Below are 14,217 nucleotides of genomic sequence, written 5' to 3'. Positions count from 1 at the left end.
CAATCGGGTCAAAAACGCGTCAAAATTCAAATTTCACAAAATTTCGACACGCGGTCGATCGTTTCAAAAGGTTTATTCGAGCCTTCAACAGGTAACAGGGCAAGAGATGTGAATTGTGGCGATCGGACGTGTCGACTCTCCGAATTGCGAAGTTTGTGCGCGCGGGAGTGCGAATTTTGCAGAAGGCCACCCTAAGGCTTAAAAGGTCCTATAGGAATCCCTTTTGGGTTTCCTCATGTTAGTTTCATCCTTCTAAGTGCTAGAAGTCGATACCACACACGCAAAACCACAAAAGAGTACAGAAGTGGGTTGAATTTCTAAAACGAGGCGGGTCCCATTTCAAAGGTTCTAAGATAGTCAAAGGGAGATCCCTAAGGCTAGATCCTAAATCCTAAGAGGAGGACTAGACCTCACCAAAAATGAGGTCAACAAGGAGGTAGGTATTGTAGGGCAATCCAGCATCGGCACAGCCGGCTAAGCAACGGAAAAAGGACCTTGGAAGGGCGGAAACATGCTGCACTGGGGCATTGTTTTAATCTCTCCATCATAATTCTTGCTACCCTGTTGTTTTTGAATGAGAGTAGGGATTATTAGTAATAGCATATGAAACTCTCATGCACTTGGTGGATACTTGATGACTTAATTGTTTGTGTACTGCAATATCTGAGTATATTACAGCTCACGATCACGTACCTTCCTATTAGCTTTATATTTGATACTACTAGAGAAGGATAGCTGTTTTAAATTAAAAATTACACATTATGATGGTTCTGAAGCTTAAGCACAGTGTTGCTTGTTATCGTAAAAAATGTTTTCAGGGAATGCTATTGTTGTGGAGGACAGTCCTGCTGGAAGATTAGGTCTCACAGTTTGCTATGATTTAAGGTTTCCCGAGTTATACCAACTGCTTCGTTTTGAGAATAATGCACAGGTTTCTTATGTCATGTAAAGTTGAGATGATTTATAACTAAATATCTCATCTTTATTGTTTATTTTTTTCCTCTTTTGAGCAATCTTTTTTAGGTTTTGTTGGTGCCATCAGCTTTCACGAAGGTAACTGGTGCGGCTCACTGGGAAGTTCTTCTCCGTGCTCGTGCAATTGAGACACAGTGCTTTGTACGAATCAAGCCCTTTTATTCTTTGACTACTGTGATTTCTATGTTTCTTTCTCAGATCCATGTTCGTTAGTTTGAATTTATCTGGTATATTGACTGACCCCTTTCATGCAAAAGCATTAGATTTCAAAATTGCAAACTTCTGGAAAGCAAAGGCTACAAATAGTGCTTTGTTTGAAGTTCTGATTCTTCGTGTTCTCCATGTTCCTCCAACTGAGGAAAATTTTGTGCTTAGCAGGTCCATTGATTCCTGTGAAGTCCAATTTTCTCAAACACTGGATATTTTATGGGATGTTTGACCTAAAATTTTACCTTTTGTTAGCAACGTGTATTATCTAGCTCATTAGCTGAGGATGGATGACTTTTACCCATGTAATCTTGTTGTTTGTACTCTACAATTCGTAAAAACATGTCAACCTAAGCTTCATCTCAACGATTCATTTCAAATCGGAGCTTTTCATTGACGGACCATCATCAAAATACTTTCTTTGTCGGCCCAATTTTAAGTTCTTTTTTCACACTTTTGCCGGTTACCAGCTGCTTGCCATTAACTTCATGACTCTTCACTTCTAGAGAGGAGGCCATTTGACGTGGGGCTGAGGCAGCCGGTTGAACTGATTGGCAGATGAACCAGACAAACTTGATCTGGGGAGACTGGTTATGTTTTCAGATTGTGTGGAGTCTCCTCTTCCCTTGCTAGGGTTGTATCTGACGATGTTGGTGCTTTAGTTGTATCCTGCTCCGAGGTGGTGTTGTATCCTCCCCTATCTCCCTCCCTACCTCTTCTCCTTCACCTCCTTTAGTTGCCGACCATCCCATCGCCTCCCATCTACCCTGCCGCCCCCTTGTTGCTGCGACACTTTTCTGTCTAGCCTGCTGTCCACCTACCAGCACCCCATCCTTCCCTTCCCGACAGCAACCTTCGCTGTCCAGCCCCCTTGCCCCTCAACCACCACTTTGCGGATGCCACCACCGCTCTCGAATCTTCTCTTCTGGCCCTAGCCGGATATTAGTGTTGTATTTTCCTTTCCAGTTAATAAAAGTTTGCTTTCATTTCTGCCGAGTTCTGAACTAGTTCCAGTACCACCATTGTTTTAAATACTTTTAAAAAATGATTTCCTAGGTGGGTGTTATGCTGTAAATTCACGCAGATTTCAGTGTTGGATTTTGAATGAAAAATTCTTTTTGATCATATAAAAAAGAAATCAAGGGATTTAAAAAACATACTTCTTAAAATTTAGACAAATAAAAACAGTATTTGTGGGACAATGATTATCGTATGATGTTTTGGTGTAATCATTCACCATTATAACTTTCTATGGCTACGAGGAATATATTGACTCTATATTTCAATCACAAATAATTATTCTTCTGATAGGTATTTCCTTAGGATAAATTGTTTTTGTGTTAGGCAACTCATCGGTATTTGTAAACGTTGGAAAATGATTGTTCAGAGATCATGAACATTAAAAATGAGTTTCATGCGGGTTAGGAGTTTCATTTGACTTGACTTTATGTGAATGGGGAATCCAGTTGGTTTGGCTTTATGCAAACCTGAAAGTGTTTTAAAAGAATAAGAAAAATCTGAAAGATTCGACGTTTGTAATACTTTGGAGATTCCACAAAAAATGAGTATGAGGAATGAAATAAGAGAGAATTACATACATACCACTCGATTCATATATGTTTGCATATCTAGCGCTTAGATTTTGCCCTTTACATTCACACCTCACACTTGGAACTCTAATACTTGCATATGTGACAGGAAATTTTTTTTTCTCTGTAGACTGTACATTGTTTGGGGAAGGTTTAAATGCATCTTCTTGGGGTTGGCTTACCTGCCGTTTTGGAAGAGATATATGTAGCGTTTAGGTGTTGATTTGCTCACTGTTTTGAAGCAATTTATGCACTATTTTTGAAGACATTTTGGGTGCCGATTTGGGCTGGTTATGCATTATTTTTGGAGATATTTTAGGCGCCGATTTGTGTTTGTTTATGCACTGTTTTGGAGCCATTTTAGGCGCCAATTTGGGCTGGTTTATGTGTTTGTTTATGCACTGTTTTGGAGCCATTTTAGTCGCCAATTTGGGCTGGTTGCACTGTTTCTGAAGACATTTCGGGTGCCGATTGGGGCTGGTTTATGCACTGTTTTGGACCCATTTCGGGTGTCGATTTGTGCTGGTTTATGCACTGTTTTTGCACTGTTTTTGTCGGGTGCCGATTGGGGCTGGTTTATGCACTGTTTTTGCACTGTTTTTGGAACCATTTTAGGCACCGATTTGGGCCTGTTTATGCACTGTTTTTTTTATTTTGGACCCATTTTACGTACCGATTTGGGATTGTTTTATTCAATGTTTTGGAGGCATTAAACCCATTGTTTTGGGGCTGTTTTATTCCATGTTTCAGAGACATAAAAATATTATTCGCTATTTTGGAGACAAAAAAATCATTTTGGGGCTGTTTTATCCACTGTATTGGTGGCATTAAACTTATCATTTTGGTTTTGTTTCATTCCCTATTTTGGAGACATAAAAATATCATTTGGAGGCTGTTTTATTCACTGTTTTGGAGACTTAAAAATTATCATTTTGGGGCTGTTTTATACTCTGTTTTGGAGAGGTTTATGTAGCATTTAAGTGTTGATTTACACACTGTTTTGGAATATTTAAAGGAGCTGTTTGGGGCTATTTAAGTGATGATTTAGGGGCAGTTTTGGGAGCTTGTGCTTGTGGTTTGGAGTTGGTTTTAGGGAGCCCCTTAGTCTATTGTTTTGGGTTTCACTCGATTACTATTTTAACACTCCTTTGAGCTGACTCACTCGCTGTGCTAATCTGTTGTCTTGCCGATTTTGGGAGTTGGGTCAGGCTCCTCTCTTTCACCCCTCGTTCTATTTTTTTTTTAGGGCAATGATGACGGTGCTTTTGTGTACTAGAGTGGGAGAACAGAATGGTACCTCCCGCATTGATGACCTTCAATGAGGGGAGAGTAGGATCAATGATATCATTCTCCAATTATTAGTGCGAAGTTGCCGCCGACTCTCTTAGGTTGCTAGGTAATTCTAACCAGATTGAAGCGAGCAACCGGTGGACTATTTCATGTCCTCACACACTTACACTGATACTACACTCCTCGCATTTCCACATATGCTAAAAAAAATAAAAAAAAAGAAATCTATTTGCAACAACACTTTTGTCTGCTAAATAAACTCTACATGCATGAAAAGTTGAATAAATCTTTGAAAAAAATTTATAAAGATCTACTGGTTAATTGTTTTGATTGTGGTCAGGAGTTGTCCTCCTGAGATTGTTTGAGTCGGTAGCTTCTATCCAAAGTTGGATTATAAATCACACAACATAGCTCTGAGCCCACCCTGACTTGAATCTTTACAGGTCCTCTGCGAGCTTTCATGTGTCACCTGTTCTTTTACTTACATATGCTCATGAAATCCTTAGCCTTACCTGCTTACTTTCACATATGATACTAACCTTGCAACAGTAGCAGAGACCCAGGTACACATTTATAGTTATTTACTGCTCTCTTACTACTTTACTTTGTTGTCCTGTTCTTACTTTACTATGCTTGTTTTACTTACATTACATATGTACAAAATCACAAAAATGCATTTTCGAAAATTTATACACTTTTAAACCTAGTGAACGCCCTTAATCCACCTCTTTTGGATTTACGAGTATTTCTCGGATGAGATAACCTATGGTTGCTAACGGGAATTTTTCAGTCTAAATGGGTTTAATAACTCATTTAAACTAAGTAAATTTAAAAGAAAATAGTGATGTCAAAATGATGGAACCGTGAGACCTTAACCAGTGTCGCTCAAATTAAATTAAAATTTCCCCTGAACATTTTAACATTTAAACAACAACAACAAACAAACTAAAATATGACATATAAATCACGAACCTCAAATCGTTAAACCATGAAGCTACTACTACAACAAGAGGCTCAGAGCCAACTTTATGGGCAACACGTCGAGGAGCTTGGATCGAGCAACAAGAGAATCTTTTTCAGCAAGCTCTCCCTAGTATAAATAACAACCCATAAGATTTCGAGGTTGCTTGCCCAGCGCGACATAATTCCTCACATTTTCTTTAGGCTTCTGTCCAACCATGTTATGCAGCGTAAGTCTTAACTCTGCTTAGATTCCGAAGTTATTGTTTCATACAACGTAAACCCTCATATCCTTCTAAGTTATTTGCATAATCAGATATTATGAAAGTGTATGTCCTAAATAATAAATTTTATAGAATTGAACAAATAAATAACATTGTTTCCAAAACACAGCCACATAATATGATAATTTGGGAAATTACTGAGGACTCTTCTCAGGATCTGTGACTTCCCATACTGTTTTCTTCCTTCGACTCCTAAAATTAACTGTTCTTATTTGAGCCACTCTCAATTGTTTTTCCGCATTCTACTGTGAAAACCTAAACATTGAATTTGTGAAGACTAGTACTTTTGATCATTATCGAGAATTTTCTCAAATGATCTCGATCATTTAAGATGTAATTAACTATGGGGGCTTGCCGCTATATGAAACTTGATATCCAGGTAAAATAAACAATACCTAATATTTATATTAGGTAGGAGAACTTGTCGGTCAAATAAAATGTTTGCAGACCAAACAGATATCACAAATCTCTTAGTTGCATGATTGGGTCCATCGCCGAGATATACACTTATCTTTTGAGAAGGTGTATTATTCGCGATATCAGACACGATTATGCGAGCTATTAGACAACTGAGATCCATTCGGTCTCATTTTTCAAAATTAAAACAATATTTTCAAAAAAAAATCATATACCCTTTTATATTAAATTTATAATTTTAAAATTATTTTTTAAAAAAATTGACCTATGATGAAGGGATTATGAAACCAAGAAAATTGATTCCAGACCATTTATTTTTTTGATTTAGATTGTCTATGATGTTGATTCTCAAATGACACCATTGAGCTCGAAGTGGGCATCACCATCATGCATCATCAAGGGAGATGAAGGCCCCAAAAGATGGCCTATTGGATTAATAATTACTTTATAGTAAGATAAAGATAAATTCTAAATTTATTTTTAATATGTTTTGTATTTTGGCATTTATTATGGATTACAATATACAATTTTTATAGTTAATTTTAAGTTTTTGATATCTATTAATTTGAAGATAGAGATACTTATTTATAGAATTTGTTTCAAAGTAAGTTTTCTTTCTATTTTGGAGTCACTTTAAGATAGATGAAGTCTAATATTAAATTAATTCTTTCTATAATTTTCCTACAAATAGACTAAATCTTGCAATAGAATTCAATAAAAATTCTCCCTCTTCCTCTTTATTTTTTTTCAAGTGAAGGTGTCAACTATAGTGCAACTGAGGTAGACGACTCATTCAGACTAAATTCTCACAAATACCCGTCATGACTTATAAAATCAGGGTCGAATGGGTAAAGAATCAGTCTAACTCAATTGTTTAAAGCTTACGTGATTCATTTAAATTCATAATTCATTCACATTTACATCCATTTTAAAGTGTGAATAATCATATTATATATATATATATACAAAAATGCTAAATAAAAAATAATAAAAATGGGCTCCTAATGTCTGTACAACTTCCAAAACTTTGTAATACAAAAGAAATACATGTAACACCTGGCTATTCGTTTCGGTGCTCCTTATCCTTTCATAAAAATCAATAACATAAAGTGAGCTTCAAGCTCAACAAAATAATTAAGGCTAATGAAAGATTTTATAGACAAAAAAAAATGTGCATGATCACTAATAGCTCATATGCAGGACAGTAGAGCATATCATAACATGCTTTAATCATATAAAACATCTAAATGAAGGCATGAAATGCACTACATCATGATAGCTGTATAAAAATCAACAACATAAAGTGGGCTTCAAGTGCGAAATAATTAAGGCTAATGAAAGATTTTATAGACAAAAAAAATTAATGTGCATGATCACTAGTAGCTCATATGCAGGATAATAGAACATATTATAACATGCTTTAATCATGTAAAACATTTAATGAAGACATGAAATGCACTAAATCATGACAGTTGTATAAATGTGTTTCATTCATTCGTGTGCTATCATAGACATTTCCATAAGAATCTCGTAGTCAATCACAGTAGTCATAGAATTGTCACTTATAATTGTATAGGTTATGACTACTTTTGATGTTATTTTATGTCGTTAGGTCGTCACCCAACCCGAAGGTATTTGACTATAGATAAACTTGGGTCCCTCCTAATAGCTCATTTGATATCAACGATTCTCTACTTTTTGTCATCTTAAGATACCAACAGTTCCTTGATTATGCCCCCATATGAATACCAAAATTCATGAATTCCATTGCTCCCAATTATCCGTTCTTACAAGCATTCATGTAATCACCCGCCTAACACAACAATCGCGACATTCCTAAAATTATAATTTATGTAACAAATATTTATTATAGGCAAATTATAAATCGTATACATAATTCACATCATAGGAATGCTTGCAAGTGATTTTTTTTTTAAATATGCTCATCATATTAATACAATAGGGAAAAATTATAATTATCGTCAGTATCAGTTTAAGCTGGCATTCAAGTTACATGTGCATGTATTCGACAATATGTAGAAAATTATAATGTAATTGTAAGTCAAATAGAATCATATAAAAATTTAATAAAAAGATATTCTTAATTTAGCACAAAATTATTTCACCTGAATCAACGGAGCGGCTCTACAACAAATTTCTTCAATCTCGCCTTGAGCTCACCACCTAATGTAAATCACCTGAAATCACATGTCCCTTTGGATTTTTTATGAAATTCTCACGTATGCATTAATTTAATCTCTAAACATAAACCGTATTATTTCTTACCTAAAAAGGGTTTCTCAGCATAAATTCATCTCCCTGATGCCTTCCTATTCTACTCTTCTTTCATTCTCCTTCCTCTTTTCCTTTTTCTTTCTCAAATTTTCTGGTAATAAAACTACCAAGGTGCATTTTTTGGTTCTTGGTTCTAGCTTAGCTACAATAACAAAAAATAGTGAGGAATGCTTCAATTCATGGTAAATGTTAAAAAGAAATTGCAAGAAAAGGAATGTTTCAAATATTGTGAAGTAGAGGTTTTTACTTACCGATTTCTCTCTGAAGCCCTCAACCATGAGCTACTACTCTATGTGGGTCGCGCAGATCGCGCCTGTTTCTCGTAGGAGGAAGAATCAAGGGAGGGGAAGTGGGGGATTGCGACATTTAACATAGATTCAATTGAATCCTATCCATCCGGTTTCATCACAGTCGTTACATGCACAGTTTAGTGCGAGAGAGGGTTCGTTGCTACAGTGCTGGTATTCGAAAAGGTACATAGATGCTTAATTAAACTTAATTGAGCTTTTCATTCATATTTTTATATTTCCTCAGACATTTATAGTTTATACATAGTACTATTTTTAAAATTGATTTTTTCAATATGTAGAATTTTATAAAATATATTCACTGGGATTTCGAGGAATGTGAAAATTGAGTTATATTTTAAAATTGTAAAAATTTTAATTGTCTTCTCAAAATTGGGTGTCACAGAAGGTTTCTAGCCCAAGTACCATATCATACATCCAATTATTGCAACAATAGTGCACCTTGCTGTGTGCTACAACACTCGATAATGTAGCAGTAAGTGATTGTGTATTTTCATCTTGTGTTCATTTCCTACAAAAAGTGAACAATAAAATAAATAAAAATACCACTGTTATTTTCAACTAATTATCTCCATCCTTTATATGACTCTCGAAGAAATGATGCAACTACGCGAACTATAAGCCAAAGTGGCGATTCCTATATCTGATGGGATGATGATGTCAAGATGCATGAATTGAGCAATTAGAGGCTTCACCTTGTATATGTATATAACACTCATGATATGTTTGTCTTCTCTAGACTAATTCATTATGCCCAAGTTTGGTGGACTTTCTATTTAAAGATGACTGCCCATCACAGATTACTTGAGTGATATTCATATAGTTGATATATTGACAGTTCTACCCGATGGGGTATCTAGAAGATTGATGGAAGAAATTGCACAATTTGAAGCAATGCTAAGGAGTAAGGACAATCTGCATAGGTTTAAGCCAAAGAGTTCCATTATTAGATGATCATGTTGGTAATGAATATTATTTAGATACAAACACTAATGAAATATATTTCACGATTTATTTTCAAATTGCATATAAATTCAATTTATTATTAATATAGGCTAGCAGGATGGCCATGGACATAGTGAATAGAAACCATGGCAACAGGGACAAAGAAAGAAACATACAATTAGAGGTATGCTTTCTTCAGAAGAAAGAAGGAAAATTTTATTGATGATGACCCTTTTTACGACTAGACCAATATCTCTTGTAAGTTCTTTGAGCATTGACAAATACTTGGCCATCCAAAGAATTTTTTGAAGCTACACTTCCACCTGTCCTTGAAAAATGGAAGATGGGAAAAAACCAACTATTGCTTTGGTAGAGAATGCCATGTTGAGTCCACACGACGGGGCAGCCTGTCTCTTTCTTTGATGGCAATGATGAAATAAATAATGGCAAGCTTGTAATGCAATACTAACACATGAGAGTTCACTTAAGGATATATTCCAACCAATAGGCGATCAACACCATCGTTGACGTCAAGATCCTGAAAATGCAGAATGAATATCTCCATGATAGGGTTGGTGTAGCTCCAGTGACGGGCAAAATTAGAGAGAGTCGTCTTAGATGGTTTGGTCACGTTAAACGCCGACCATTGATGATCCGATTACAAGAATAGATGTTTTAAATTCGACTTATGTTAAGAAAGGCAGAGGTAGACCTAGGATGACTTGGGCATAGGATATGAAAAATGATCTTAATTTATTAGAATTAAATGAAAATATGACACTAAATAGGACGCAATGGAGAAAAAGGATTCATGTAGCCGACCCCACTTAGTGGGATAAAGTTGTTGTTGTTGTTGTTGTTGTTGTATTGCCTAAGCATGTTTGTTGAATGTTAGTGAACAGTTTACTTTAGAGTGAAGTTTTAGATTTGCATGGCTTTAGAAGATTATATCGTCAATTTTAGGAGATTTGAGTAAATTTTGTGTGGATCCAACAAATCTAGACGGATTGGACAAATTTAAATGGTTTTTTTTCTTGCTCATTAAGTGCTAGATGATCAGTTTTGACAACAACCTTGATGGCTTCGTTCTGTTCAGATTTGGGTAGGTTTGAGACAGCAAAATCGGTAATCTGAAAACGCAGTTTTTGAATACTACTTTGGTTGACTTATCATGAAAATGTTAATGTCAGGCATTGATTAAGTTAAAGCTTTATGGATCTTGATTGAATATATTTTCTTTGTTTATTTTCTAAATTAATTGGTTGTTTGCATGATTGAGTTGAGTTAAGGAATGATGAATTTCTCATCAAAGCTAATTTTCTGCTTTTTTAATTTTGGAGTTTAGCTTAATAATTTATTGGTGCTTATTGGCCTTGTAGTTAACTGTGGATTTTCTCTTAGAACTTTGATAATTAGTCTATCATGAGTTTTGTTGCTGCGAAACAATCCTTGCTTTTGTCTTGGATTTTGTTGTTGGCTTAGCTGCTTTGGAACAAGTATTGTGGTCATTTTTAGTCATATTTCTTTAGGCCAATCGGCACTTGAACAAGTGCCAGAGCAATTAGCCTTGCTTGACCGTATGAATATAGATTATACTTAACTCAAAAATTTGAAAAATAAAATTTAAATGAAATTACCCCCCATTGCATTACTTTTGTGGCCATAAAAAGGATCAAGAACAATTGGATTTTGTGAAGCCTTAACGGAATTGGGATCACTTTTATTTTTTGTTTTCTATTTTTTGTTTCTATTTTGTTTTGTTTATGTGTTGATTTGAAACAAACATGTTTGGCATATTTGATTAAGATATGATTGTTTTTAAAAATATTCAAAACACCTAAAAGTTGTTTTGAGTACTTTCAAAGACATGTTTACTTGTTTTTATAAACAAAAAAATAATAATAAAAAAAACATGTAAAAGACACATTGAACAAACATATTTTCAAAAACAAAAGGGAAAATAAAATAAAATTGATCCCAAACAAACCCTTAGTTTTTCATAATTTTTGTTTTTTATTCTCTGCATTTTTTAGGCTGAGGATTTCTCCATTAAGTGCTAGATGACATAGGATGGGTTGACTTTATATATTGTCTTTATTCAATTGAACCGAAGCTGGAAATCCAACCAATTTTCTACTTGGTCCCACAATATATTGTCAATTGTCCGTCTTTTATATTTGTGAGGGATTGATTGATTATATTGGAGAAACAATAGTTGACATTGCTAGGATTTCCTTGACATTAAAGTGTTTTTATGCAACTTTGTCATCATTTCAAGATGTTTTTTAGCAACTAAAAATTGGAGTGCATTCTCCTTTATTTCAAGGATAATTGTAAATTTGGTCGTAGGCTGGTTAGAATCTATAGCTTCTGAAGACCATTAAAGAGCTCATATGCTTTCCTTTATATCAAAAAAGGGTAGTCACTTGAAAGTTTGATTCTCCCAGATGAAGACGTGGACTTTGGTGAATAGGCTCTTCTAGGATCTCTGTCATTTAAGATAAAGCATACAACAAAATATCTATGATTTTTCTTTGTGTAATTGTTTGAGCAATAATATAGTCAAGGAAAAAATCATTGATTCCATCCCAATGACTATTTTATTGAATCAGTGGCTCTTTTCGGCATTCTATAACCAATGGCTGGCTGGCTTGACTGATTTGTTTGTTGAACCATTATCCATGTTCCTAGTTTTGGATAGAGGCGTAAATGAGTTGTCTATCTTGACCAACACTTCGCTCGAGCTAAGTTGACCAATTTTTCTTGAGATAATGGTCAGGTTCGTTATTAATGCTTAAGCTCAAGCTTCATGAATAGCTTGTTGGGCCATAAAGGTTATTAAAGGAGAAGTATGTGTCGAGGGAGAAGTGGTGGCACTTAGTGATTTCTTCCATTATGAAGCTTGGACGGGAGCAGTCAAAGTTGAAGCTGTGGAAGAAGCTGAGGGATTCAATGGAGGGACTTCCATTTAGTTATAGGGAGATGGTGGTGCTTTTGGCGATAAAAAAATGAAGGGGAGGAGGATGTGTAGTAAGGAGGGGCGCGTAGGGTAACAATACTGACCAATAAGAAGTGGAGGTGACTGGGTTGAGAATTGGAGAGAATTTAATTTAGGGTTTAAAGTTTATTTATATTGTAAAATCCTATGTCCGTGATTCAACCCAACGAGCTCATGAGTTAAGCATAGGAAATTCAAATTTCAGTTTATTTATGACTTTAGTTCTGGTCATGGGCTCGTGAAGCCTAGATTGCGAGCATCATTAATTAGTCTGAGCTCAATCTAACTCACGGACAGACTCTACTTACACTCTTAGTTTTGGCTGGATAAGAACAATGCGACTAACATGGTCGTTCATGGTTTGTATCAAAACATTAAATTTTCAACTTAATAACTTGTTTCTACATTGCTTTTGTACAAATTGGATTTAAAGCTTCATAAATATGCTATTAGGATCCTTCATTTTTGTTTGGTGACTTTGTGACTTTATGAGAGAGAGAGAGAGAGAGAGAGAGAGAGAGAGAGAGAGAGAGAGAGAGAGAGAGAGAGAGAGAGAGAGAGAGAGAGAGAGAGAGAGAGAGAGAGAGAGAGAGAGAGAGAGAGAGAGAATTTGGTTAAAGGTTGCGGGTTAAAATACTGCTTGGAAGGTCCTATTTAATTCCCATAATTCTAAAATTTATAGGACCTTGAGGCCATTATAAAACAGCTGAACCATTGTAAGGCAAACTGTTCTGTAATGATCTACCATTATCTTGTGGTCATTGATGGAAAGTTTAGATTGTTTGCATCTTAATGTTCAATGATTGCCTGATGCTTAACAACCTTGGAGGTTATTTCATTTAGCATATTTGTAGTGGTTGGCCTATTTTTACAGCTGCTATTATCATTTTGCATGTCTAGTCATTTATCAGAGGAAGAGGGCTTTGTTCCTTGTAACAAATCACTGCAATGAGGAATAGATTAAACTATTCATTGATGGAAATCACACTTTTCTTTGATGGAACACAAATTAATTCTTTGATGCTGCATTTTAAGGTTTGTTTTTCTGACATTTTTATCGTTTGGCAGCTGTTTTCTTACAGGTTTATTGTCATGTGACCAACTGTATATCAATTATTTCTCACATTTGTTTCAGCTATTTCTTTAGTGAGGAATGATTTAAAATCTTTCTGAAGAAGGTTTCGTAGATTGTTATCATGCTGCATATTTTGAATGCCAAATTTCATTTTGATCATTTAAAGACACCAGTCTAGAGCTTTAGAACGAAGATACAGTTCTAAAAAATTACAGCAATAATTGTGGGGATAATGTTCACTTTATGATGATTTTACATAAGGTCAGCTATTCTGATAATGATGATGATGATGATGATATATATATATTATAATAGGCTATTAATCTAAATTCTCCTAGTTACCTGTTATGATGACCCCTAAGAGCAATTTAGTCTTTATTAGACTAAGGCAATCTAGTCTATGTTATTTATGATTGTTTATTATAAATATGTTTAGGGTTATGCATGAGATTGTGTCTTTGAGTCTTAGGGTTAGGGTTTGGGAGAAATTTTCTATCTAATTTCTATGTGAAAATCCGTTTGAGTTCCTATCAAGTGGTATTTTCGGTACTCGGAAATAAATAAGGATCTGGTGTGCCCTAATTTCGATTTGAGAGCCAGAGTTTTGACGAAGAAGCAACCAAAGGAAAGGATCCCTGCAAACACGGAAGCAACAACAAAATCGTGGCGTACCGTATCCTTTTGCACTAATCGCGACACAATCACTATTAGAGCTAACCAGGAAGCAACAACGAAGGATCGTGGCCTACAACTCATGTGTGGCGCTCCTTTACGGCCGCACCCCGCGATACAGTCGTGAATAGCGCTCACTAGGAAGAGGAATCATGGCTTACAAAGACTCATCTTTATAAAGGATAGGGGCATGCAAAGACTC

General features: G+C 35.4%; 1 protein-coding gene across 3 annotated transcripts in view; it reads left to right on the top strand.

Annotated features, from left to right (window-relative positions):
• LOC110029088 (nitrilase-like protein 2) overlaps positions 1-14,217 on the top strand; it is a gene marked incomplete at its 5' end in the record, with an annotated part of 32,146 nt that overhangs the window by 12,770 nt on the left and 5,159 nt on the right. For all 3 annotated transcript variants that reach the window (XR_002294485.1, XM_020731212.1, XM_020731213.1), the window contains 2 exon segments: positions 819-931; positions 1,024-1,116. Coding sequence is in view for 2 of the 3 variants with exons in the window: in XM_020731212.1 (XP_020586871.1) it covers positions 819-931; positions 1,024-1,116 (206 nt within the window).

The sequence above is a fragment of the Phalaenopsis equestris genome, unplaced genomic scaffold, assembly GCF_001263595.1.
Source record: "Phalaenopsis equestris unplaced genomic scaffold, ASM126359v1 Scaffold000547, whole genome shotgun sequence".
NCBI classification, from domain to species: Eukaryota; Viridiplantae; Streptophyta; class Magnoliopsida; order Asparagales; family Orchidaceae; genus Phalaenopsis; species Phalaenopsis equestris.
Note: the sequence above shows the minus strand (reverse complement) of the source record. Positions and strands in the feature narration are given on the sequence as shown.